The sequence below is a fragment of the Physella acuta genome, unplaced genomic scaffold (genome assembly GCF_028476545.2).
Source record: "Physella acuta isolate Inbredline_101_S28 unplaced genomic scaffold, ASM2847654v3 ptg000966l, whole genome shotgun sequence".
Classification (NCBI taxonomy): Eukaryota; Metazoa; Mollusca; class Gastropoda; family Physidae; genus Physella; species Physella acuta.
The window spans coordinates 389,604-417,500 of record NW_026732483.1 but is presented as its reverse complement, the minus strand read 5'-3'; the positions used below and the strand labels follow the sequence as shown (position 1 = coordinate 417,500).

At 32.6% G+C, this 27,897-nt stretch overlaps 3 protein-coding genes across 3 annotated transcripts in view; all 3 read right to left on the bottom strand.

Moving 5' to 3' along the window:
* LOC131953965 (uncharacterized) overlaps positions 1–4,425 on the bottom strand; it is a gene marked incomplete at its 3' end in the record, with an annotated part of 6,631 nt that extends 2,206 nt beyond the window's left edge. Inside the window, exons 1-3 of the mRNA XM_059317415.1 lie at positions 4,374–4,425; positions 1,918–2,052; positions 1,026–1,178 (exon numbers count right to left, since the gene is read on the bottom strand). Of these exons, the coding sequence (XP_059173398.1) occupies positions 1,026–1,178; positions 1,918–2,052; positions 4,374–4,392 (307 nt within the window). The remainder of the gene's footprint in view (positions 1–1,025; positions 1,179–1,917; positions 2,053–4,373) is intronic.
* A 5,791-nt stretch (positions 4,426–10,216) lies between these two features.
* Positions 10,217–16,259, bottom strand: LOC131953964 (receptor-type tyrosine-protein phosphatase alpha-like). The gene is made up of 16 exons (XM_059317414.1): positions 16,163–16,259; positions 15,796–15,905; positions 15,592–15,679; positions 15,351–15,427; positions 14,980–15,016; positions 14,737–14,834; positions 14,421–14,540; positions 14,159–14,304; positions 13,503–13,638; positions 13,066–13,212; positions 12,798–12,933; positions 12,607–12,680; positions 12,317–12,454; positions 11,997–12,146; positions 11,469–11,596; positions 10,217–10,220 (listed from the first exon to the last, which is right to left on the bottom strand). Exons 1-16 carry the CDS (start codon positions 16,257–16,259, stop codon positions 10,217–10,219), a joined length of 1,686 nt encoding a protein of 561 aa, XP_059173397.1.
* A 161-nt stretch (positions 16,260–16,420) lies between these two features.
* Positions 16,421–27,684, bottom strand: LOC131953963 (multiple epidermal growth factor-like domains protein 10). Its single transcript, XM_059317413.1, has 13 exons — positions 27,627–27,684; positions 26,347–26,437; positions 25,733–25,864; positions 21,228–21,419; positions 20,228–20,371; positions 19,402–19,536; positions 19,175–19,309; positions 18,692–18,826; positions 18,216–18,344; positions 17,926–18,060; positions 17,281–17,418; positions 16,803–16,973; positions 16,421–16,554 (listed from the first exon to the last, which is right to left on the bottom strand). The coding sequence occupies exons 2-13, from the start codon at positions 26,414–26,416 to the stop codon at positions 16,421–16,423; spliced, it is 1,650 nt and encodes a 549-aa protein (XP_059173396.1). The 5' UTR covers positions 26,417–26,437; positions 27,627–27,684.
* Between the last annotated feature and the right edge of the window lie 213 nt (positions 27,685–27,897).

Here is a 27,897-nt window from a genome sequence, read left to right as displayed (position 1 = left end):
TCCTCAGTAACTATTTTATCGAGAGCCCATATATGGAAACTAATATGGATTTACATTTTTTTCTTTTGACAGTCATCTGCTATGTCTGCCTCATGGTCTGACGGCCCTTTTGATCCATGTCGCCTTGCATATAGAATGCTATACAAACAAGAGCTAAACAATACGTTACTCTCAATGAAAACGCACCCAGAATAATGAAAATGCGATCACAACTTAGTCTAGATAGAACATTGGCCAGGACATCCCGGCCAGTGTGCGCATTGGCCGGCCAATGTACAAAATACGCTGTCAAGTTTAAGCGCTTCGGACTTTGGCCAATACGTCCCGGCCAGTGCGCGCATTGGCCGGCCAATGTACGAAATACGATCTTAGTGCTGAGTTCTTCGGGCTTTGGCCAAGAGAGCCGGCCAATCCGCGCTTTGGCCGCACTTCGGGCTTTGACCGTAACATATATATATATATATATATATATATATATATATATATATATATATATATATATATGCGTATATGTGTGTGTGGTTGTGCGAATGTACGTGCGTGTGTATGTATGTATTCTCGATATTGGTTCAAACAATATGGCTGTGGTGATGTGTATTTGGTTACTGATCACTGCGTGTGAGTGTGTACACAGTAGTATTTTAGCGCGAGGCAGGATGTGGTGATGTGTGTGTTGTACGGAGTGAACGAAAGTAACTAGGGAAGCGACTGGTCGATTGACAGCGGGTTTGTTGTGAGCGGGAGAAAAGAGCTTTGTAGGGATGAATGAGCAATGCAGTTGGAGGCCAGGGCTTGGAGTGAGAGGTTGCTTGGTTTTTACTACGAACAGATAAACAGATCATATTCAAATTAATTAAACCTCAAAAGATTTATATTGATGTGTCTCTACAAAGGTTAGTACGAAGAGCGATTATTTTTCTCATGACCAATTAAGTGATTAATATTTCTTTATCTAATTGTGCGTTTTATTAAAACCAATGCGTTCATTTGATCAATGTAATTCTCCATAATAAACGAGGCCATACTTGTAGCTGATACAATCAGTCGGATCCAGTTGATCTCGTAGTAGGTCGCCCACGTGACGGTGAAACGGTTTTGATAAACGCACGTCGTATCGTCTCCGTCAACAACGAGGACACTCTCAGGGGTGATGTAACTCCTGAGAAACATCAGGTCCTCTGGAAAACATCAATTGATAATTTATAATGTTTTTACCTTACTAGATGAATACAAAGTTAATAGGAAGTAAACTCCAATGTATTACAGCTTCATTTCCATATGTTTGTAATCCACATTATTCATATAACGTTGGTCAATGTATTGCTGTAAATATTTTATTTAGAATCTAAAAGATAATCGTAAGCAATGTATCTTAGTGTCAGTTCACTTCAAAACGTACTAAATTTTATCTTCTTTTAAAAGTCGCAGAGTCGGGGAAAATTAAAAGCTCATGAAGTTTTAGATTTGATTTGTCCAGTATTGAGGTTTTAAAAGTTACATTACTCAACTTGCAGAACTCAGAACACAACAGTAGACGTCATGAAGTGTACTGCAATTCTTAATTAACTTTGTAAAGAACAGTGCCAGGCCACACTTCTGAGCACAACGTTTTATTCACGGTCTTCGTCTGAACTACACTCTAGCTACATATTCAAGGGGCATCACTGAGATATACATAATATAAGGGACGTGACAAGACAAGGTAACTGATATTTGAATTTTTAGGTTAAATTAATTAATTAAGATATTCTGGAACGTTGTCGGTTGTCAATTTATATTCTTTCATTGTGCATGATAACTTATATATGGGTATAATAGATAGTTCCAGTCTGTTTTATAACTACTAAGATGAAGTTACGTTAGTTTTCTAATTTAAACATATGTAACAACACAGAAGATTGTCATGTAAGTACTTACGGTACTGACACTTTGGACCAAACCAGCTGACGTTACACTTGGAACCGTTGACACAGAAACCGTTGACGTCACAGCTGTTGTTGGTACAGCGACATCTGTACTGGCAATCAGGGCCGAACCATCCAGTGGTACAGGCTAGGGAGTAGATCATTACAAGTTAAGTACTCGTTTGAACTTGACGTCTCATGGGTCAAGTGTAGCACAGTTCACCTATTTCTGTGATAATGTAGTTCGCACTACTCCCAGCCGCCCTTATTTCCCCTAACGTGAGTTGTATACCCCTCAGAGCTTGATTGACCATGGGACTTTGTATTCGAACATCAGTCGTATGCTCTACCATTCGATCGCGGCATCCCATTAATAAGTATAGCCGTATGACAAATAAAACCGTATAAAGCGTTTTAAATTATACTAGGACATGTTCTACAGTTATATGACAAATAGGGCACTATAAAATGTTTCTAGGTGTAAATCATAAAGATACCAAGTACAAGAATAAAGCCACATCATGTCACTTTATGGTGACCAGAGATTATAGTCTAGAATGTGCCTTTCTATAATCATCGGACTGTAAGAGATAGACCTTTTTATGTTTTTGCTGCTGGTATTCAAGTTATAATAAACATAAACAATAGGCTAATAATAAAGAGTAGCTTATTATAACTGGGCAACACTTTATAATGAGGTTAGCTTATTTATACGCTTTATTATATTATGTTTTATCACGATTATAAGTGTAAAAGACGTCACGTGATTGTATACTTATTCCATTGTGTTTGATTAGCAATCTAGCTAAAATATTTTGAAATGGTGCGGTGTTTAAATTGCTTGTTATCATAACGTCATAATCATCGCATAGGTTACTTAGATCCTAGTTCAAGGGACGACATTCTGACAAAATTAACATTGTCTTTTATTTTTAGTTAACTCCCTTATCAGTTTCACGCTTCATTGGAACTGCCAGTTGAAGTGATTTTAGACTTTCACAAATCTTGTTGATTTATTATATAATACGAATATACAACGGTTTTGTCTTTAGCACACCATGTTATATAACGTCATGTAACACATACACGGTGCACTAGCTAACTAGTGTAAACACTTTGTTAGGACTATCTGAAATACACTTTTAGTGGAGGGAATGTAGAACATTAGCGTAAGGTAGCTTGTCCAACCAAAGTGGTTTACCAAAAAGGTTTTCGCGATAGTAATTCAAAAACTAAAAACAGCTAACTGCTTAATACCACACGCTTAACAATCCGTGACTGTTCATTTAGCGTGGCACTTGACAGTATTCAAATAGCACCAGGAAGGAAAATATCCAGTACTTTATTTTCCGTTAGTGTGACGCATGTTCAATGAAGCGTAACATTTTTTTCCAACTCAGGTAATGTCGGTATTACCACAACGTAATTTGGGTCAACAAGAGCGGTAACTCGTGCTATTTTAGATCAAAGAACAGCAAGTCGTGTCTCCTCTTACACATCGTATTAAAAACCTTGCGTTTGTAAGAACATATACAATTCTATACAACCTAATTTGTCAAATTCATGTGTTAAACATTATTTGATAATAGTGTAATATGGTTACTTTTTCTTTTCAAAATGAATATTTACGCGTTTGACCTTTGAGTTGAATACATGTATTATAAAAGGAGGACCTAGTCACTACTAGCTTGACAATCCATATTCACAGGCGTGTTTCGTGTCGTGGTGTTTGATTTTGGTCAATTAGCAGCATCAATCGGTATCCCATATCCTGATACGCCGATTGTAAATAATGGTCGTGTGTATGTAAGTGTAAGTGTTTATCGTAGCAAACTGTTGTCACAGGTAGCATCATGAAAATAAACATACCACTTGTGTATATAGCGGTTGAGCTTAAGATAAAATATTTTCTCACCTTTGATAACGTTGCATGCTAACTATTGAATAATTTGACTTAGATTTACAATATACTTTAAAAACTTCCTAAAAGTGTTACTAAGCATTCCCCAATGGGCTAGTAACGCTCGAGAGTTTAGTTAAGGGATGAGTTTAGTGTTACTATAATAAATAAAGTTTAAAAAAAGGGCAAAATGTTTTGCCCTCCCCCCTTATATATATATATATATATATATATATATATATATATATATATATATATATATATATATATATATATATATATATATATATATGTCTGCCTATAATCAAGCCGGTCAAAAGGATATTAAACATGAAAGCTTTGTATGTGTAATGGTTTGTAGTGTTATGTTTATATATATATATATATATATATATATATATATATATATATATATATATATATATATATATATATATATATATATATATATATATATATATATATATATATATATATATATATATATATATTATATTATATTTATATTATTAATTTTAAATACATTTCCATTTTTGTACTTGCAAGCGACTGAACAAAGAAACACTTACGCGTGGCCATATGTACCATGTAGACTGACGCCAACAATAAACACAGTTGCAAGACGAAGGACATTTTAGCTCCAGACCATCACACTGAAAAAAAAAACATTACTTCAGTATTTCTAGCTAAGTAACAAATTAACACAATGTATCATGATAAGCCTGACATTTCATAACAAGACTACTACACAATCAGCTAGCCAACAAAGTCGTCTACTTATCAAGTCGTGCTTAGCTATATATTTGACCATGTAACCTGCGATAATTGATTGGAATATTCCAGTGTTTGTAAACAATACAATACATTGCATTCTATTGTTCTGATTAAGCTTTAAATAAATATTTAACAGCCACAATTTTTTTTAAATTTAACTCACAGATAATTTTGGCTCGACTATAATAAAAAAAACCAAAAAACAACAACAAACAAACAAACACATATCACTTTTAATCACACTTTACATTAAATCACAATTGTCTCCTACATAACTTAAAAATGATTTAACAATAGACGATTTAACCTACCTAATCTGGCAGCTATCGTTTACAAATACCTTCCTAGAGCTGATCACTGAGACTTGATTCAGCGAATACTACAATAGAGTGGCTGTCTTTACCAGGACTTGACGTCCAGGCAAGCAAAGTTTCCGTGTGGAGCTAGACAATATCTCGACACGCTACCGTACACTCCCCTACCCCGTGTACACATGCACATGTACATACCACCGTTTCTTGGAAAATACGGATATTTTTATTCTAATTAAAATGTATTTAAACTTAATTGAAGATTGTGATTGTTGTATATGAGATACTAAATTTTATTACTCTGTCATATCACCCAGCTGCACTAAAATTATATTAAAAATAAATCTTTCAACACTTGTGTTCACTGTGATACAGACAACAAATATTAATGCGCTGATTATTGATAAGCTAATTATTTGTTTATACAGACAACAAATATTAATGCGCTGATTATTGATAAGCTAATTATTTTTTTCAATACTGTGCTGGCATTTTTAACATTTAAACGGGATATTTTAACCCTTTATTTACGGAATAAGGTTCTGAATGAAATTTTTTCTTAAACAATGTGTTATCATATTGCTTTTGGCACATATAAAGCATACGTCGAAGGAAATTTTGTTTCATAAATTTTTAAGGGCCCAAACATGTATTGGTACTTATAAGTACCGTCAGGAATGTAGGACATTTTTTCCAAAAATTAAAAAATTTACAAAACAAGAAAAAACGATACAACTTATTAAATAATAACATGGCAATCATTATAACAATCATTTTTTGTAATTTTCACACATAAACACAGCACAAAAGTATATTTTGAGTACGATTTTTACTGGATTTTCTATCAGAACACATCTTAGACCTCAAACACAGCAAAAGGTGCCGACATGTCATGCTCCCTCATTCCTCATTCTTGAGACATTCTTGTCTGTCGTCTTTCTGGTGTGGCAACTGTTGCCGGACTCAACCTGCTTTTGCCTGAGGCTTCCAATAGACATTACAATGAGCCGCATAAACAAATATTTTGAAAACGAAATCCTAGTCATTCAGTACACTACTACTAGTAATACTAGTATAATTGTAGCCTACTAGAATGTTATGACAAGTCTACACTACAGTGTAGAGTTCATAAATAGAAGTGAGCTCAATGTGTTTTGAATAGCCGTAGTGGCCTACTGTTTTGTGTTTACTGATTCAAAATTACAAAACTATCTATACTACATGCAGATGTATGGACTATTACTAGTCTACAGGTATACATTACGTACACGCCAGCTATTGTATGCAAGACAGTTTTTTTCAACAAATATCACTTACAAATCTTACTTCTAGAACTAGACTTTGGTATACAAATAACGTATACTAAACCTAGTAAACGAGCCTGCAACTGCCACCTCTATTCTTGTTATTCTTTTACTACTAGAAATCTGCAATTAATTACAATATTTCTGAAGAAAACCCTATGCTAACCTTCTTATAAATGCATAAATATATATTTTTAAGTACATTTCGATAATTAATTATCAAAATAATATTTATGGCACTCCACATCGAAAATCAGCAATTATAAGTCCACTTGTAAACATCGATCTATTACAAAGACAATTTGATAAAAATTGTTTAACTAGAAGTTAAATGCATTTGCCTGACTTTTGAAGATGCCAATAAAAAATATTCGGTGTTGAAAACGTGAAGAATAAGGTAAAACAAAGGGAAATCAGGAACACATGTGAGATATGCACAGAACAATTGTGAACTACCGATACAGGTAGAGACTGAAAATGGCGCCACACGAGAAATTTTCAAAAAACATCGCTCCCTCCACCTACCTGTGACTCAAGGGAGATAATACTATCAATTACAACAATAATTTTTAAAATTCGTCTTAAATTAAAAATAATACAGGCGCTTAATTAAAGTGGTACTTATAAGTACCGTCAGTAGATAAAGGGTTAAGTAAAAGAAAAATAAATTTGATTGTAATTATTATAGGTAATTTCGTTACATGGTTTTTAAACACAAAGATTAGATGTATCTACTTGAATTTAGGTATGTTTATAATACATATCTACACATGCTAAATACTCGTGAGCTTCTAGTTAACATTTTCTTTTGAACAATGTGTAAATATCTAGCAGTAACAAAACGTGTGTTGAAAAACCGCCTTTACAAATGTTTTATAAATGATGTTAGACGTTACAGAACAAACCGGATGTCCCGTCGACACAAGGAATACTATAAAGCCTGGAGCGGGGTTTTTGACCCGTGACTGAACTATAGACAATCGGATTCCAGTAGTTATTTCATTTCGTCTCTTTTAAGTTTAAACATCACTAAAATATGTCTTACGATCTAGACTGACAATATGGTATACATGTGGTTTACATTCAAATTAAAGAATACTTAAAATGTATGTTAATTAATTAACATTCAAACATAGGGTTTTTTCTTAACTTTATGAACATACATTTCCCATAATGACGTATTTTCTACTGAACACATAATGTTACTACACACATTATTATTGTAATGTTATCTTTAGAAGGGGTTGTGGTCAATTGTGAGAATCTAAAGTTACTTCTTATGACCTATCTTAAACCAGCTATTCACCCCACTGACACACAACGCTATGTAACATTTTTCAATGGTTACAGATTCTAATCGTGTCTTAATGTTCCTGGTAATGTTCCATATCCAAGTTTATATCAAGCTTATTGTATCTCACACACTGAGTATATCTCATGCGTATCGTGCCTATCTTTCTCACGCTTTGTGGATCTCCTTCCTCGTGTGTATGTTATGTGTGTCAGTTCTATTGTGTCAGCCAGGTTTTGTAGGAGTGTGTGACATGTATATATGTAATCCTGCTAGGCATTTAGTCTCTCCAACAGGATTACAACTGTTTTTTTTTGTGATGTAATTTATCGGAACTAGCGATAGAAAGATGTTAATGTCACTGAATATCAATATTAGGAAGTTGTACCTTTATGTTTTCAAAAATTTAAATTAAGACTTAATTCCGCGTTGTCTAATATTTTTTGACAGGCCTTTATTGTAACACACTATTTTAGAAGAAGTGTCCCAGAGTTAGCACCGGGAATAGTGCAGCATTGCTAGTCACTGGCAGAACCTGCTGGCACTGGTAATGGTTCGTCAGATCCTGTTAGCACCTCGTACGGTTCGACAGACCAGGTTAGCACTGGGAATGGCTCGTCCGATCAGGTTAGCACCTCGAACGATTCGACACACTAAGTTAGCACTGGTAATGGTTCGACAGACCAGGTTAGCAGTGGGAATGGTGCAGCATTATGTCAGCCGTCATAAACTTCAAGTTGAATAAACTTTACCTGCGGTAACCTTCACGGTTTATGACCAGACTTTTGGTGTTGATAGAGTAAGGTAACATACACCTCAAGTCAACTACATTAGATTATTTTTATTTCAGGGGAAGCTACTCAGAAATTTTACAATAGTGTTACAGTTGAGAAACAAGTTATCTTATCATAAACAAACGGCCTGATTGCATGATACCACATTTTTAAAAAAGTGTTAATCTAGAATGTTCAATTGCCACGTTAGATATATATATATATATTTTTTTTTGGGGGGGGGGGGGGCTATGAGTACAGTTTACTGCCCTTTATACACATCGCTTGTTCAGCTGAAGCAAGCACTACTCTAGTATGCCACTAGAACCACGTAATAAAATATTTTATTTTGTTTCTTTAAAACAACTGACGTTTAATGAATAGCAATGGGTAGAATGGATTTAACAATTTAACACGCAATTAACAAATAAAATCAATAGCTGGCTGGCTAGACCACTCCTAAAACTGTATTTGCAACATGAATACTTTATTTTTATATCACAATAAAAACCGTTTGAGCCTTAATATTAAACAGTCATAGATAAATTCTGCATTTCAATAATTGTTCACTCAGAAATAAAGTTGTAAATTAGCAAAAAATTTATTGGCTTACATTTGAAATAAACCGTTAGTAAAGTTATTGTAGATGGCGATATAGCTTTAGTTGTTTTCAACCATATACCAAAACGTGCACATCTGAATGAACTTTAAAAAAAGAAGTGCTTTTATTTTTATATATAAATGTAAATATAAAGTTGAATGATCACATTTTAGATAAAATAAATTAGTTTTTCTAACAGACACAATCATCTCAATTCATTGTTCTACTATTTCTACAACGAAGTGTTATTTATTTATCACACAACTATACAATATTTCAAATTTTAAACCATGTATCTATTTACACATATAATAAACAGTTATTACTAAAGTTAACGTTGTAAAACTAAATAACATTAGAAGATTAGAAATAAAATACTTGAATTTAAATAGCTGATGGTTTTATTTTACGAAGCTGCTGTTCATCCATGATCAATATTAAAACTTAAACCGTGTGTTTTATAGTATACTCTATTTAACGCGTATATGACTTAACATATAGTAAAAATATAGTTCAATGTTTGAAATGTAAATATTGACTACAAAAATAAAATTAGTAAAATTCCCATAAACTAACACAACGTAAAAACAGAGGTAAAGTTTGTAATTAAAAGATTTGTGCTTTTAGTTTTTCAATTATTTGTGAACAAATTAGGGGTTTTATTAAATAACATTTCAACTACATTATACCATGATCAGATATAAAGTATTGTAAAGTCTACATAAACTCTGTATTAAACAACACATCTAGTGCCTTAAGAAGTGTTGGAATATTCGACTTCATAAAAAATTGGCGGAGGAATATGATTAGGAGGTTTGAACTTTTTCTCGACCATTGGGTAGTCGTAGTTGTTGTATGATGAAGAGGTTTCGTTGTACCGGTGAAGCACTTGGTATAAACAGTTATACTGGTCCTAGGATACACACGATATTTTAATTGAGTCTGTATTATGTAATCAAACTTAGCTAAGTCGGTGCTATGTAATCAAACTTAGCTAAGTCTATGCTATGTAATCAAACTTTAGAGAATCAAACAAGTGATAAGCAACTGACCAGTGTGGAGATGACCTGAGGTCTGATACACTTGACGGCACCAACCACCAGTGGAACTGTCAGGCTCTGGTCGTGGTCCAGCCTGTCCAGCAACAGGTTCAACACACAAGCCAGACCGCTGTAGCTCACCCCGTCTCTGAACACAAGCAAACTTGGACATTATGTCATACGTACTTATCAAGTAATACTAGCATAATACATAGTAAAATGAAGACGGCGTAGTCGGGTCGGGTCATGGTTGCTGAATCAAATAGTCCCGAGTTCGAACCCCCGGGCAGATAAAGCTCGATAGCTGGGGACAACAACTCATCTAGGAGAGATAACTCACAAATCAAACAGTTGTTTTTATTCTTGGTTGGAAAAAGGAGATTGAAGCAAAACCAAGAAGAAAAGCAGGCTATAATCCGAGTCGTTAGCCAATGTGGCGCATAATAACCAGTGTTTCTTCCAGACTTTTTTCTCCGGGGGTGAACTTGAAATTTTCGATGGGGGGGGGGGGGGGGGGCGGACTCAAATTTCCGAGGGGGGGGGGGCGGACACTGTTAAAAGTATATATTTTCTATATAAATTCCATGCCCCCCCCCCCCCCCGCCCGAACAGATACCTGGAAGAAACTCTGATGATAACTGGATACGTACTGTTTCATTACTTAAACAGACACAGTTCTCTGGGTTAAATTAAGTAGGCCTACTTTATTCTACACGGTAAACATGCAAGGGACGTAACCATAATATACACAATACAATGGACGTAATAAATCGTTAACAATAAATAAAGTAACACATTCCTTGTTTCTTTTTAAAACTAGTACTAGTTTAAACATAAAAATTAAATAAAAAAACATAATTCGTTTGGAATAACTTTAGTCCATCATTTGGGGAACCTTCACTTCCCGTCCACATCACGTTCGCACTGGCAGTCTTGGTGAATTTGTCAACTACCGCCGTTATACTCAACATCATGCTGGAAACCGTACAGCCAACAGTAACAAAGGGACGTGAGCAAGAAGTTGAGACAAATCAAAACACTATTTCAGAGATCATATCAGTCAGCCCACGGATAAATTATAAGACACACTAACCAAGACAGCCTATGCTGTCTATATTAATAAAGTACCAAGGGTAACTCAGATGTTTCTGTTTTAGTAATGTAACACGTACTAATTGTGTTGGCGGGAATCACTTTCAAGATTATAATTAAAAACAAAGAAGAAGAACAATAATACAATCGATTCATTAATATAAGCATAACAGCATACTATAATTTTACTATAATTTGAAACAGAGGGGGGGGCAGACGTGCGGACCGCACCGGGTGACACCATTTAGGGGGGTGACACCAAGGTATAAAATAGCAAAATATATAGAGAAAAACATGAGGGGGGGTGCAAATCGAAAACTTGAGGAGGGGGTTGCAAATCGAAAATTTGAAAGTTTAGCCGGGAAGGGTCGCTACGCCTCTGGGGGGGGGGGTGACACCATTAAGTGACGCTCCGGGTGACACCCGACCTCGCTACGCCACTGATTTGACAAAATAGTAACCTGTAAAGTTTACATACCTGCACATATAAAGGATACGCCCGTGAGTATTATTTGCTCTGGCCTTCTTTATTAAGTTTAACCAAAGTTTAGGATCCAGAGTTAAATCATTTACGGTAATATGCGTCAGAGAACGACTATTTGACACCTACAAAATAACAATTGAACAAAACAATAGTTAGCATAATTGTCGAAACTCTAGATTTAATTTCAGTTGAAAATGAAATGTGAATTGACAGTGTATTCTACATTGTGTTGATTAAAATTAAAAGTAAGCATTTGTTTACCTCGAGGCTATGCTTCTCTTTGAAATCATACACCATTCATTTTGATAAATTATCAAAAACCATTTATATGTGTATATAATATATATATATATATATATATATATATATATATATATATATATATATATATATATATATATATATATATATATATATATACTGAGAGAGAGAGAGAGAGAGAGAGTTTTATATTATGAACTTTTTAAAGTTTTAACAATCGTTATGCTTTATAAACTACATAATTAAAACTAAATTACTCACTTGGGATAAGATGTTCTTTTTCTTCTTGGATTTAACGGTGATATTTTGTATTTCACATTGGTCTTCATTCTTTATAGGACCTGTGGACACCTCATATAATCCACAAGCTAAGGGCTCTGTAATGCTTTCTGCTAAGTACTGCCCGGTTTTCTGGATACCATTATTTAGTAAATGTATAGATGTATACGGGTTTATTTTTTTATCACCAGATTTTAAGAGTGTATTTATTTATGAAATTCATAGATAATAATTTATGTTTTAGTAAAATGTTTAGATAACTATTTATTTATTTGTAAAATGCCAATATTAAAACAAATTACCGAGTCCTTAGAGTTGCTATTGGTTTCAAAGGCTAGCACTAGAGCGACATTGTATTGCATGACCAGTCTCCAGAAATCAACGACAGTCGTTGCTGTTGGCAGTTGTGTTAAAATCTGACCATCAGTTTTAGTAAAACTCTGAAAACAAAGGTTTGCAGAAATAAAAAATCGTTTAAAGAATACTATCACTGTTATTTTTTTCTAACTGTCCAGAAAATACTATTGACTGAATCACGTATAAATTACTTTGATTTGATTATTAACTAGCAAAAAAAAAACATTTTTCTCACAGGAACAATTACTGCATTGATGTAATCCCGCAAAGATACTGATTCACGTTCTAGCTTTGTTCTGAAGTTTATATCTGCAAAACGGTTATATTAATTACATATTATATTGTAATTTACATATGTTTTAATGTACACATATGTGGTCTGTAGAAGTTATTTTGCGTTAAATTGTATGTTTTGTCAATGTTTACCAGGCACACTGTCGAGGTCCCTATTCAACTCTGTATCAGCCAAGGTATCACCGTTCAGGTAAATATTTCCATCTCTCTCACCCATTGTTTCCCTCTTTTTAGCAGTGCACAGGTAGTCACAGAGAGCAGATACAGCCTGTCAGATACAATTATCTTTGGTAAAGTATTGCTTTAATTTAAAAAATAATACATGGAATAACTGACAGAAAATTAATAAGTAATTATTTATTAGAGAGTATCGAAAATATTTGTATTTAATAATGTCTACCTTGAACTCAGCCTCCATTTGACTTTTTCCTGACTTTTGACCCTCTTGAAGAAAGCTGATTCTAGACTCTATGTCACGTGATGTGACTGTGGTTCCCATACAGACTATAGCGACCTGGGCGGCCTTGTGCAAAAACTCGTACTGTTCCTAGACGTTGAAAAAGGCAGCTTATACAAGACAATCCACAGTCCATTTGAATACACTTAGGAATAAACTAACGTGAAATAGAAACTTCTATTAATGATATAACAAACCTACACAAACACACAAATACACATAGACACACACATACATATATATATATAGGCCTACATATATATATATATATATATATATATATATATATATATATATATATATATATATATATATATATATATATGTGTGTGTGTGTGTGTGTGTGTATGTGTGTAAGCGTATATTTACACAAGTCTTACAGCAGTCTGTATCATCATCATCCTATCCTGCCGTAACTTGGACACAGTACGGAAGAAGTTGACCACACCCGTGTCTTCAGCTTCCCTCATCACGTTACGTAATGCAATAAAAGTTCCAGTACGACCCACTCCAGCGCTGTAAGAAATACAATCAAAGATACTACTTACAATTCTGAACATTCGTATTAGCACAATACATTATAGCACACTTTATGCCTTAAATATTGTTACGCCACTTTGCAGATATGTAACTAATAACCTTAAATTGTTTTAGCGCAGATGGATGAAAATGGAACACGAGCTAATCTACAACAATTAGAATCAATGAAATGTAAATACGCATGAATTATGAATTCGCATTTGCACAGAGCCTAAACTAACAATAGCTATGTCAAGTTGCCTCTGGTATTGTGTAGAATTGATATTGTGTTACACAAATAACATTCTGAATTAACATACCTTATAGACATAATTGAAGTGTACACGGCCAGTGCATTTATTCAACCTGCAGTGTACACGTCTTGTCTACCTATCCTTCCTGAATTGTGTAAGTACCTATCTCACCTTTAGTGTGCAAGTCGTGTGTCACAATCCTACCTGCAGTACACACGTCTGAATCCTACCTGTAGTGTACACGTCTAGTGTACCAAACCTACCTGCAGTGTACGACCATAGGCCTGGTGCTCTCCTCCATGGCCACCCTCTGCTCAAAGTCCACCAGACTCCAGGGAGTGGCCGGCACACCTTTATCTGGCCAGGATGTGAAGTGGAAGTGGGTCAACGCGTGGGTCGGCTCGTTCTTCTGTAAAGAAAAGTAGACTTGGTTATATTACTTTTAATAATGGATTTAAAATGCTTTTAAAAAACTACCGATCCGATTTTTTTTTGCCACATTAGTGAAATTTATCAAAACATCACCTTCATAAGTTCCAGTTTTCTGATGGTGTAGTCAGCAAAGACGTGTGTGGCAGCTAGCTTTACTTTAATGTCTCCAAACTTTTCCTTTCCCTCGTCAGGCCAGTATTTTAAACATTTGTTCTGAAATAAATATTATACCGATATAAAACTTCATGAGAACTGTGTTATAAATGTGTACATGTTTAATTTGATGGCCATCGATATTTGTAAAGTATTAATCTCCATTTATCTTTTAACCTACTACAAATAAATATATTTAATTAACTTGCAAAAAACTTTAATGACACAATTGATGTAGTGAAGCCGTGTTACTTACCTTGCCTTCTTCTATCAAATTGGTGAGCATAATTACTTTTTCTACTTTCTGTTCCCATAACATGCGAATAAAATCATTCAACATTGATGCACAGGGACCTAAAAGAAAAATTATGTTTATCTCTACTTTTCGTTCTTAAATTCCTTAAATGAGTTGCTATAATAACAATATCTAAAAAAAACCATTTATTGATGTTTTTTTTTTTTCATTTTTGTTTCAAGTATAATAAGATAAGTATTTTACCTTGAGAAGCGATGAATTTTTCTTGATTATTGTATCCCTGTAAATTATTGCATCAAAGTAAGTAATACATTTGTTTTACTAAGTACTTTAATTGTCTAACTTTACAGTACTTAAAAAAATCTTAAATATTAAAGGCTTTACGTGAATCCCATGAGGAAAGTAGACCGGCCAAGGAGATCCTAGAGGAGGACTGTAAAAGACGAGGCAGGGGCTGCCAGGCTTAAGTGGGCGGAAATAAAGAGAGCTTCTAAAAACAGAGTTCGATGAAGAGGTGTGGCTGCAGCCATTTGATCCACAGGGGTTACAAAGGAAGAAAGAAGAAAAGATGATTTACAACCTAATGACATTCAGCATTTTTACTTTTTGCTTACCTCAAGATATGAAGCATTGATGTAGTCACCTTCATTGTTTTTTGTGTTAATTTCAAGGTGTATCCGAGAGTGATCATCTATTGAGGAATTGAAGTGTAACATTTATCAATACACGTATTCATATAGCGATGTAGCCTTTTGTTACGGTGTGGCTAATTATGCGTACAAAAATATGTATGATTAAACAAACGTATTACTAGTTTTGTTTCTAGTGAATTGTGTAAAATAATCAAATAATTACATGCTCGTATGTTTCTGTATCTGTTTTTATTTTTGTTGTCCTCGCTGTCTGCCACTATGGTAGATACGTTGGCAGGGGAAGGTATTTTCTGCAGAAAAAAAGTTTGAAGAAAAAAATATTGTTATTTTTAAAGCTCCTTTGTTGTGCCTCGTATGTGTTTGAGCACTTTCAGTAACCCATTTTGAAAAAGCAAAGTGGGAATACCTTAAATTGTTCAATAAAATACTCTCTGCTGTGGCTGCACATGAAAAAATACAATTTCGAAACTTCTATCGGGGTATCCTCATTTGAAGTGTTGCACTTTGTTTCTGTACCTGCAAGCATGACAATAGGGCTATGCTATTATGAAGTATAAGTAATTTATTGAAGTTTGGTGTATTTCACCATTATTTTAAAAATATGATTATTGCAATAAATATATTTTTTTTTAATTATTTATGTCATTTGTTTATATTGCAAATGTTTTAATTGATTGTCTTAACATAGCATAAAATTTAACTTATGTGAATTAATTATTTTCAAAAAATTATGGTGTTATTAAACTAAACAATATCGAAAATATCAGATTTACTTGGAATATCCTTGTCATTATCAAAGTCATCCAGTGACCTTAAATCATGGCTGATATTGTCCAGTGCCGAGTGTTTGTTCTTGTCACAGAATCTCATCTTACTACGCCTGCATACAAATAATAGCTTTTAAAAATACTAGCCAATATAATCCAGAAGCAGAGAAATTCGCTACGCGAATAACCACTTCAGTTTTCATTTTTTTTTTCAAAATAGTGATTTAAATTAAATTGAATAAAGTATTGGATTTGATTTTACATTTAGGATATGTGATTGAGGAAATATGCAATTATTCCAAACCTCCAGAATACAAATGCTACGATCAAACAAGCGACGATGAGAATCAGTACGATAGGTACAACAATAGCGGCAGCAGATGTGTTGTTTGGTGGATCTGTCGATGAAACATAAATAGGTGTACTTGTTGTTTTTTTTTTTTTAATATTAAAATTTAAAATTTGTAAAACAAGTAAATTATATTTATTAAAATATTTAGAATAGAAATGAACGATATTGAGTTTTGTTTGTGAAATATTCTAATTTATCCTACGAATTTCGGTATATATATATATATATATATATATATATATATATATATATATATATATATATGTATGTATGCGTGTGTATGTACGTTTGTACCTGCAATGAGTTTTTGACATTCATATTTGTTTTTAACATCGCCTTCATAGCAACCGTTCAAACATAATCCAGTGGCCACATCACACCAGTGCTCTGTTTTGTTCTCATATTTGATACACGACGTACTGCAGTTGTGTTGACATCCAACTCCATAACTACCGAGGCTGCAAGCTAATGTAACAAATTTCATCTGCATAGTATGCAACCATTGTGTAATAATATTATGATTGTTGGATTGAGCTAGAAAATTGTAACAAATAATATTTAGTTGAGCATTAAATATTTCGGTAATTATCAACTATCTTTTAGAAAAACGCAACATGCCTTATAATATAATTAGGAATTTCAGATGAAAGTAACATTCTTACAAGGGAATATTTTTAATTTTAGATCAATACAACCGAAACATATGTTTTGTTGTTAACGTCGTTTATGTAAAATTCTTAGAGTTTAAAAAAAAAATTAACTTCCTCATTACCTTGGTCACATAAGACTCCACGATACCCAGCTACACAGCCATAGATGCAAGTCCCGTTAATAGCGTCACATTTATTTCTCTCGCAATTTCTAGAACACGTTTCGTTACAGTTGAAGCCATATTCATTGTCTGCACATGCTAAATTGAAGACGAATATTAAATACGGTTTCACAATTTTTTGTTTACATGTTATAGCTTTATTATTAATGGGCATATTCATATAAAGTTTAGTTTTACTTTAACTAAAATGTGCACGCAATATTAAAACGTCGAACCAATCATTTTAGCTTGTTCTGTATTATCTCAAACCACAGAGATTGTAATCATTATTTTAAATAATCCGACGACATATTAAGCCGTTTATAAGCCATTTTTCACACTATCACATATGCTATGCTTAGGTGACAGCAAAATGACAGATACACGTTGAACGGTGTCGTTATGTTTGATACTTTTGTTTAAGTTCGTTAAATTATTATTTTCAAATAATACGTTCTGTAATTTTAAAATACCACTTATAACTTAGAGATTACAGTTCGATTTCTAAATTATCGAAAGTGTATACAAACATGTATTACTAAGTTGGTATTTAATACAATATTATTAAATTTTAAAACTAGTCTAATAAATAATACAAATATTTACGTGTATTGCAAAAATCGCCCTTGTATCCTTGATTACAACTTTTGCAAATGCCATTGATAGCAAAACATAAGGAATCTTTACAGTTTGAAGAACATTTATTGGTACAATTTATTCCATATTTTCCAGCCTCGCAGTCTGAAATAATAATGCAGAGTTTTCCAAAACCACAAGCCATCAAGATGGCAAGCTATAAAACACATATAGAGTAATGTGAGTATTAAGCAGACTAGAATATACGAAAAAGCGGTAACATTAAGAAAAACAAAATAAACAAAACTACAATTGAATACCACTTTCACAATAGACCCCTCGTTTTCCAGCAGTGCAGAGAGTGCAGGTTCCATTGACATTATTGCAGCTCTGACACGTCTCGTTGCATTTGTAGGCGCAGCTCTGTCCATAAAACATCTCAGAACATTCTACACAGCATATAGAGGGACATAAACTACGTTATTCACAGGTTGTGCATGTTTGGTTATCTTTACATTGATTTAACGATGTATAAGATGCTAACCGGTTCAGACTTAATATTTAAAAAAAAACTGCTAGGAATCAAATGGTAACTTTGTGGTTTCATTTTTAAAACATCTAGAGAGATAACTGTATGTAATAATAATATAAAGATGATATAATTTTAAGTCATTTATGTTAGTATTTCTCATAATTGTGTGTGTTGAATTGACAATTATATATACTGCGAATGTATCAAAAATGTTGAATAAACTATTGTTTTTAAAATTATGTTTTTATTGAAAAAAATTCTTACTATCATTACAAAATTCTCCCTGAAAGCCCGGGCTACAAGATTTACAATATCCATTTATATAGTCACATAAGCTGTTATAACAATTCGCCGAGCATCTGAGGGCACAGTTTTCTCCATAGTAGGTTTCATCACATTCTTAAAAAATATTGAAGTTTAATATTTGTTCACATGTTTTGTTTTAATCTACTACTTTAACTACACACTCAAAAATTATAATAGCTCCTTCTTTAAGAATAACATGTATTTAATAGTGAAGCTTTTATTGATACGTGTACTTAAAACAAAAAAAATACAACTTGGCTTTTTAAAATTATATTTCAAGTGGTAAAACAATACGTAAATGCAAGCTAGTTTATAGACATTAATTTAACGAATTAAATTACCCAATGTTTCATCAGAGTCATAAAAAAATAATGTAATGCCGTTGTAAGCCAATGATTGTATTAATACAATGCAATCATTTATGTAATAATCAAAACTTACTTGAATCGCACATCTTTCCCTTAAACCCACTCGCGCATCCATTTAGACAAACACCATCTGTGTTATTACAATTCACTTCAACACAGTTTGGGCACGTGTTATTGCATCCTTTTCCCCATGATCCTGCATTACACACTGTAGATCACGTTAAATCAGGTATACAGTAGTTGTTACGTATATTAGCTAGCTCTGTTTAAATTTTGAATAATAAGGGAATATAATCTTACCAATATCGCAGTTGTCTCCCCTGTACCCAGCAACACAACCAAAACACTTGCCCGTTGTCTTGTTACAACCAGCTGTGTCACATTGTGACGGGCATACACTCGCACAATTGTACCCGTAGTGTTTGTTGTCACAAACTGTTCGAAATAGTTTCGCACATTAGAACATGTGTATGTGCTATAACGTATTATTTACCAATACAATTTAAGTAGGTATGCAGTTTTATTATTTAAACAAAGAATCTCCTTACGTGCAGAAGTCCTTGTGACATAGAACTCTTTATTCTAAAAATTGTTTATTGTAGTACTATGCTTTTTATTCAAAGTGAAAAATGAATATAACTTATGAATGTTAAATAGAATGTTTTAAAATATTTAATAATGTATTAATTAAGAACTTACTAAAATAGTGCAAATAATATATTAATTTTAAATACATGTATTCACTTAATTATAGCTAAAGTGTATTCTTATTACAGAATACCTGACAATGTTTTATAGTTCGACAAAATGTTCGACAAGTGGGTTTCAGAAGCTTTCAATTTACTCAACTTTTATAACAATAGTTCTTCCCTACTTAAATTTGATAAGGGTGCTGTAATTCTATACCTGTATATTATTTAAATTGATTAAACCAACTTAGATTTTTTTGTTTGTTTTTTTTCTTGTTTTTTTTTTTTGCATTGATAGTTACATTGCACAGAGAAGTAATACATTTTTTTCTTGTCACTAAGATTTTTATACACGTAATAGGTAGTGTGCAAGGTACAATTTTTTTACAAAGTGAAATGAAAAAGAAAGTCTATATTTTAAGAATATAAATAGTCACCTGTATCACACCCTTCTCCTTGATACCCCACAGCACAACCAGACTGACATCCACCTGTAGCTACAAAACATGTCTCAGTTGGGTCGTTACAGTTGCAGGTCTTGGTACATTCTAGCCCAAACGTTTTGCTCTTACATTCTGAATCTAGATACATAACAGAAAGCAATCCGTTAAATTACGTGGTGCAACAAAACTGGGCGTCTTTATAACTTGTATTGCTCTATGAAGTTACATTTTATAATTTTACAAGGCTTGTTATAAAAGTAAAATTACGTAATTTGTTGCGTACGTGTTTTTATTTGCTTGTTTATATGTTTATGAGAGTAAATATGTGAATGTGCATGTATAAGTTAAGTTAATGTTCAATCTCAATTTAAAATCATAGTTGGCATTCGAAACTTTTTAAAAGCATAAGTCACACGCTTAAAATAGCAATCACCATTAGGCCTACTCGTCCAGTCTGTTATTAAGTTTTCATTTTCTAAAATTGTAAATTGTTCCTTTTGTCCAGTTAATATACATTATATCCATTTATTGATGTTCCGCTCCTTTTCAAAATGTGATTTAATTATTAGTCCAATAACTTAAACAGATAATGATGTATACAAAAATGTAGATATCAATAAATAAAACCAAAGTATCGAAATATAAATCACAAGCAATATTTGAAGAACTCTACTTTTAATGTATTTTAAGTTATTATCAAATTTTACTGAGACCAACGTATACGAGAATATCGGCAATCTATGAATAAAACTGCGTTTGAAGAAATATTGAATGCATTCTTTTTTTCCCTCGTCAATGGATAATTTCTATAGATGTTGCTTTAATTCTAAGCAATAAAAAACATACTATATACCACTTTATAAAAAAAACCTAGAATAATTTATTTAAAATAAATTAATTGTTTTTAAATTTTCAAAAAAAAACAACAACTTTTATTTGGTGAAATATCAACATGGTCAGTTAAATCATGTTATATTACATATTATAAAATTACCTCCATAGATCTCAACCTCGAAAATCTTTAAGGAAGTGCTGTACTTTATCCTGGCGTTCATCACACTCTTTAGTGTGCTAGATGTGACATAAACCGCTGTAGTGGTTACTTTACTGGTGTCTGTGTAGTTGTGGATAGTTGAATTATCTGCGCTAAACAACTGTAACTGGTAACCATTTAGTTTCCCGGCAGCTGCAATAAATAAATAAATAAATAAATAAATAAATAAATAAATAAATATATATATATATATATATATATATATATATATGTATATACATATACATATATATATATATATATATATATATATATATATATATATATATATATTATACATATTTAATACATACATATTTATATATATATATGTATGTATATGTATATTTATATATTTATATATATATATATATATATATATATATATATATATATATATATATATATATATATATATATATATATATATATAAGTATAATATGATCGTATAAGTTAAAATTATAACAATAGTAGTAAGGGGTACTACTGTAATTCACTATAAAATTGTAACATATGAAGCCACTGGCGCCACGGCGATTGCGTGACCCGAAGCGCCCCAGGCTCACATGTGAGTACAATGGCACACACGTTCTTTTTTGTTTTTGAGTCTTTACACTAAAGACACAATGGACATCAATAATAGTTAACTATATAGAATCAGGCGCGGTCTTCGGCGCTCCGGCAGGATGCGAATTGACACCACGGGCTTTCTTTCGAACACTATGGCGCCTACTTTTGTTTTAAAAAGTGCGATAGGCTATGGATGAGATGGAGTATTACAGTCGTTCGTTTAGATTAATCAGGCTCGTCCGCTGGCGCCCTGGCAGGGTGCTATTTGGCTCCCCGGGCTTTTCCGTGAGCGCTATGGCGCATACGTTCTATTTAAACAGTATGGTAGACTATGAATAATATTGGGGTATTAGAGTCGGTCAGTAAATTAAATCAGGCGCATCGTCGGGCGTTCCGTCAGGGTGTGCTTTGGCGCTCCCGGCTCCGCCGTGAGCTCTATGAGACCTGCTATTTAATTACACCTGTTATCTCATAATCTAATCTTTTTGAATGGGAGGAAAAAGCAAACTCAATTTTTTTGTTTGTTTTTTTACGTCCAGCGCGGAAATGTATGGAAAGCTTGAATATAAAAACAATGAACAGCGAAGAAAGAAGCATTGACTAAAATTCATCGACAGTAAGTAAACTTTTTATTATAACATGTATTTTAGTCAAGTATAATTTCCGTTAATTGTGCAGATAAAGTTTAGCGTTATGAATGTACGAGTAAGTGGATAAAGAAATAACTTAGCAGTGAGTAAAAGATTAAAGCTTATCCGCCTATGTTCGCCACCCTAAACTAGATTTATACCTTCCCTAAGCTCAAGTTTACTGATTTTTAAGATAAATACACTTTCTTTGTATTATTCTACATTTTGTTATTAAACACGCTTTATCATATACAAATACACTTTTATTATTAAAAAACACATAAGGAAAAAAACAGGGGTGATATTTTGGGGGATGGAACGGATTAATAGCAATTTTATTAAATGGAGAAAATTGCTTTTGACATACGAACAATTAGACATACGAGCTATATTGCAGAAACATTAAGGTCGTATCTCGAATTATACCATTCGATTGATGAGCATTTGATAACATTAATAGTAACACATGCTTACTTTTCTTTTGTTTTGTTAATTATTTGTATTTGATAATTTATTTATAATTTAGAAACGTATTAATCTCTGAAAATGAGTACAAACAAATTAAAAGCAACCGATTTAAAGGAATAATTTTCTACAAATATAAAACATATTTCACATACCTCCAGTCAGTACGTATCTATTCACAATATATATGCTGTCGAATGTGACACTCCATGTGCTTGGATTAGTACTTAATGTTTGCGAAAATGTATTAAAATCACCGTCTACTGCATTTTTCGCTGGGGTGTAGGCACTGCTGTTAGTCGATTGAGTTGTTGACTGCTGTAGGGCAACATTTCTACCTGATTGTTGTTGATATCGCACAATATTTAAACCATGTCATTTATCTATGTATTATTTTAAAGTATTTACTTATGTAATAACTATTGCACAACATGCACACATACATTTTTCAACCAACAAATTATATATTGCGTTGTGTGTATTTATTATTTACACCGTCGCGATTGCCCTTATTAGCACTGTAAAATTTTAAAAGATATATTCTTTTTATACCGTTAAAAGTTGCAAAAGTAAAAAGAATAATTAATTGTATCTTTGTAAAAAAGTATTAATTGTTACTAAATATTTGTATAACTAATGGCATAGATTAAATGCGTCCCAATCTAGGCATTACGTGAAGTTTTCACCAATTATTAAAGCAAAATAATATCCATTATGAACAGCTTAGAAAGAAAAAAGACTTGTACAATCGAACATGAGTAGGCCTATATATAAAATAATAGTAGCTCAATATTTGTTGACGTCAGTGCGTTCCATTTAATAAAATAATAGGATATATGTAACTTTATTTCAATGACTTGTATAAACCTATGATTTAATTCAGACACTTCTTATTTCGATACAGTACACTCATCTATACTAAAACAAGGTAATTAAAAAGTCTAGTGACAATTTTAGCGCAATTTCCTTATGTTATCTAAAAAATAGCTCTGTCGTAGCGTAAATCAAGAGCAGGGTTACTAAAACCATTGGTTAAAATACATGTTTTATTTAAAATAGAGTTACATGACTAAAAACCATTGCGCGCCTAGCTACTGAACGTGATGACGCAGCCATAGAACGTGGCGCAGCTATTGAACGTGATGACGCGTGTGGTGTGGTTGGAAAAAATGCCTACTAATTCGGTCCAAATTTTAATTAATTAAAAATTTTTTTTGTGACCGAACAAAAGGATATTTTTGAAAACTTTCTTCGGCAATATTGTTCTAAATTATGGCAGAAATCGATTGGTAAATGTTTCAAGTCGCTAAAAGGTCTGGTTGCCGAGATATGGGCCAAAAACTGCATTTTTTCGAGGTTTTTTGGCTTTTCCGGGAAATCCATGAAAGAAACCCGGAATATTTTTAGCCTATGTTCATCCTGGTAACTAGGTTAACATAATTGCTTTGGAACTAGTCATCGATATTGCTTCGTTGAGGAGGAGATACGACTTAAAGCTGCGGACACACATCCATCTATCCATCCATTCCCAGAAAAAAAAAGTTAATAAACGCAATTCTCCAGAATGGAAATTGCGCTAAAAAGTTTACAAATTGCGTTCTTTACCTCCACTGACGTACATTGAACAGACTGATACATTTTTTCCAAAGGTGATAGTTAGGCGATCTATTAGAATATTAGAGCTACAATACACGTCAGATATTGTTTTGTTGTTCAAAACATAAGTATACAGACTGCACGACAAAGCTTTGCTGGCTGCATTTATGTTTTCTTTTCCTGTTACGTTCAGTTCTGACTGCCAAGCTGTTTAAATTCAAAAGTTGCAATTGTTGTATTGATACCAATAAATATAGCCGGATCATGTATACTTGAGGGATCACTACTTTAATGGAATCTTAATATTTCACTTAACATATTTAGAAATCAAATAATTTGAAAATACTTGAAAATTATAGCCTTTATACTTACACAAATTTGTGTAATTTGAGTTAATTCTAATCCAAGTTAAAACAAACTGCCACGGCCACTCGAATGTGATGTTCCTTACAGTAACACAAGTAGTGTCAGTGTTGTCTAAAATCAATTTGTTTTGTGTTGAAGTTGTAGCTTTCAGAGCAAGGTCCTCTGAAATTAATTTAATAAATTAAGTTAATTAGATTAATTAAGTTAACTACTGTATTAGCAGTATTTGCTTAGCCTACCAATTAAGACAATGATCTAATATATTAAGTTCCAACCCATCTACATACTTCGTTATAAAAAAAAAATAAAACAATATCTATATATGAACTGTTATGATCTTTGTTTTGTCACAGTAATCTGCAAAAAAATGTATCTGGGTGTTATATTTAATGAACGTACGAAGTTATGACAGGTATGGAAGATAGTGATATTTAATGTAGAAACTGTGTTGTTGTTGCGTGCAAGGGAGTTTATTTAATCTAGGTTTGTGATGCGAGAGGGAGTCGGTATCTTGTCCTGATGGTTCAATCATCTGCTGAGTTGATGGCATTTTGGAGTAAAGTAAAACTGGAGTGAAAATACACTAGGGGTTCTCTCAAATTTATTCAAACCTGTTCGGGACTAAGTTTGGACTTCGAGAAGGTACACCGGTTGTGGGACTCTCGGTGTTTGGTACTGGTATTGAAACCTTACAGGGCCCTAAACTAACTATTAATTCTAAAAACGTATTGTTACATTCGATACCGTTGCAAAGTGGTAAAGTTCAAAATTACGTGTTATATGTAATTTTATAACTGGCGAAATAAAACTGGTTTAAACGGGCTGTGTGTGTAACTTACGATATTGACACGCAGGTCCGAACCAGCCGGACGCACATGCTGTAGCACATTCACCAGTGACGACATTACATTTTGTGTCTGAACAGTGGCATTTATACGTACAATTGGTGCCAAACCATCCAGTTGTGCAAGCTGAAATATATTGTTATTTAAACTTATTTTGACATATTGCATATGTAAAAATAAAGCAAACTGATAGCAGTTATTAAAAAGTGCAATAACTAATATATAAAAATCTCAATTTAGCGATTTTTATTTTTCTATAAAACGAAGTATGATTACATTCATGGTCAATGTTATAGGTCCTGATTTTAACGAAGTGACTGGCGATAAATATATCATTACCATGCTTGTATATTTAAACTTGGGGAGAGATAACTTGCTAAACATAGCATATATAGCATAGTTTATATAGTGTTGTGTACATAGATGTTATTATCAGTATATTGATATGTTTACTAATCTGATAAACATATCGTTACGGTAAAGTTGTGGCTGACGGTAGGGTCACACGTCTAACATTTGGATAATATTTCAATCAGGAACAAGAGGTAATACACGTCATATATTTAACTGTTAACTGTTAAGTTTTTTAACCCTAAAGTTTACTTTACCTGCTTCAGACACACGGGTTGTGTACAGACTCAGAGAGAGCAGAAATATAGCATTGCTCAAATACGTCATCGTGAATCAATCTTTAGAATCCTGAACATTTAGGTATTTTTTTTTAAAACATTGTTTGCGTTATATATATATATATATATATATATATATATATATATATATATATATATATATATATATATATATATATATATATATATATATATATGTATATATATATATATATATATATATATATATATATATATATATATGTACATATATATATATATATATATATATATATATATATATATATATATATATATATATATTAAAAAAGCATATCTTACCTATACTAAACGTATTGAGCCATGATTTACTTTTTTAAGATATGTTTGTTTATTATATAATTTTACGTAGAACGAAAGGGTGATAAAAATGTTTTTCTTTTTAAACTTTTAAACTTTAAAAAAAAATGTAATCTGGGATATTGTCACTAATCAATTACGATTATTTTCAAGCGTGTGCGTTTCACTATTTTACTTCCTCAATGTGCTATATTTATTCAGGTTAAGCCAAATCATTTGCAATTCGCATTTCTCTTAATGTAAAGCACATTATGCTCTATTCAAATATGTTTTATTGGAACTCCAAAGTAGGGGCCTACTGTACACAACTTTAAATTTGGTCTAGACTGACGGCATTGATCTGCCAAGAATATATCATACGCATTACTAATTTGACAACTGATGTGCAATAAAACGAATGTGTTTAGAAAATAATTAATCATTAATCAGAGTTCAAAGCAAATAGACTATATTTAGTTACAGCATAGTAACCAAAGATAATATAGGCTATAAAGATACAACTTTTATCCTTGTTGTATGTCTTTATCGCGTATTTGGCATTTTTGCCAGGCCTTGCTTTTTGACACAATTTTTAGCTCTCTTTTTTAACAAAAATATTGACTTCATCTAAATAATAACTAGACATTTTTATTATTAAAAAAATAAAGGCAAAAAGTTTAGCTTCGTTAAAATATCTGTCAATATATATATCTAACCAGTTTTTTTTTCGAAAATCAAATTATACATGTAGTGACATTAAAAGTGGGTTATGTGTAATACATTGAGTATTGTATTTTGAAATATTTTTAGTCGGTGAATACATGTACAACACATCAAAGACTTATATTTTATATTTTCACACGTTTCCTGTTTTATAAAATTCCACTATCAACGATATTACCCTAAAATATACAATTTATTTAACAGACTACTTTACTTACCACGAGCCAATAATTCGCACACTCTCCACTCTCAAGCCCATAGTGTTGTGGAGTCACGTAAACACACCAACAGGCTAATGCCGTTCCTGGTGCCAAGGATTAGAGTTCACTGAAGCGTGATTGGGGGAAATCACTTAGTAGAAGCCAATCAATATTTGACGTAGAAATGGAATACCAGGCTCAAATAGATATACATCCTTGTTAAAGAGACGAGATTATAATCTTTCTGAGAGATATTTGTTTTATACTTAACCTAGACTCGCTAAGTGCC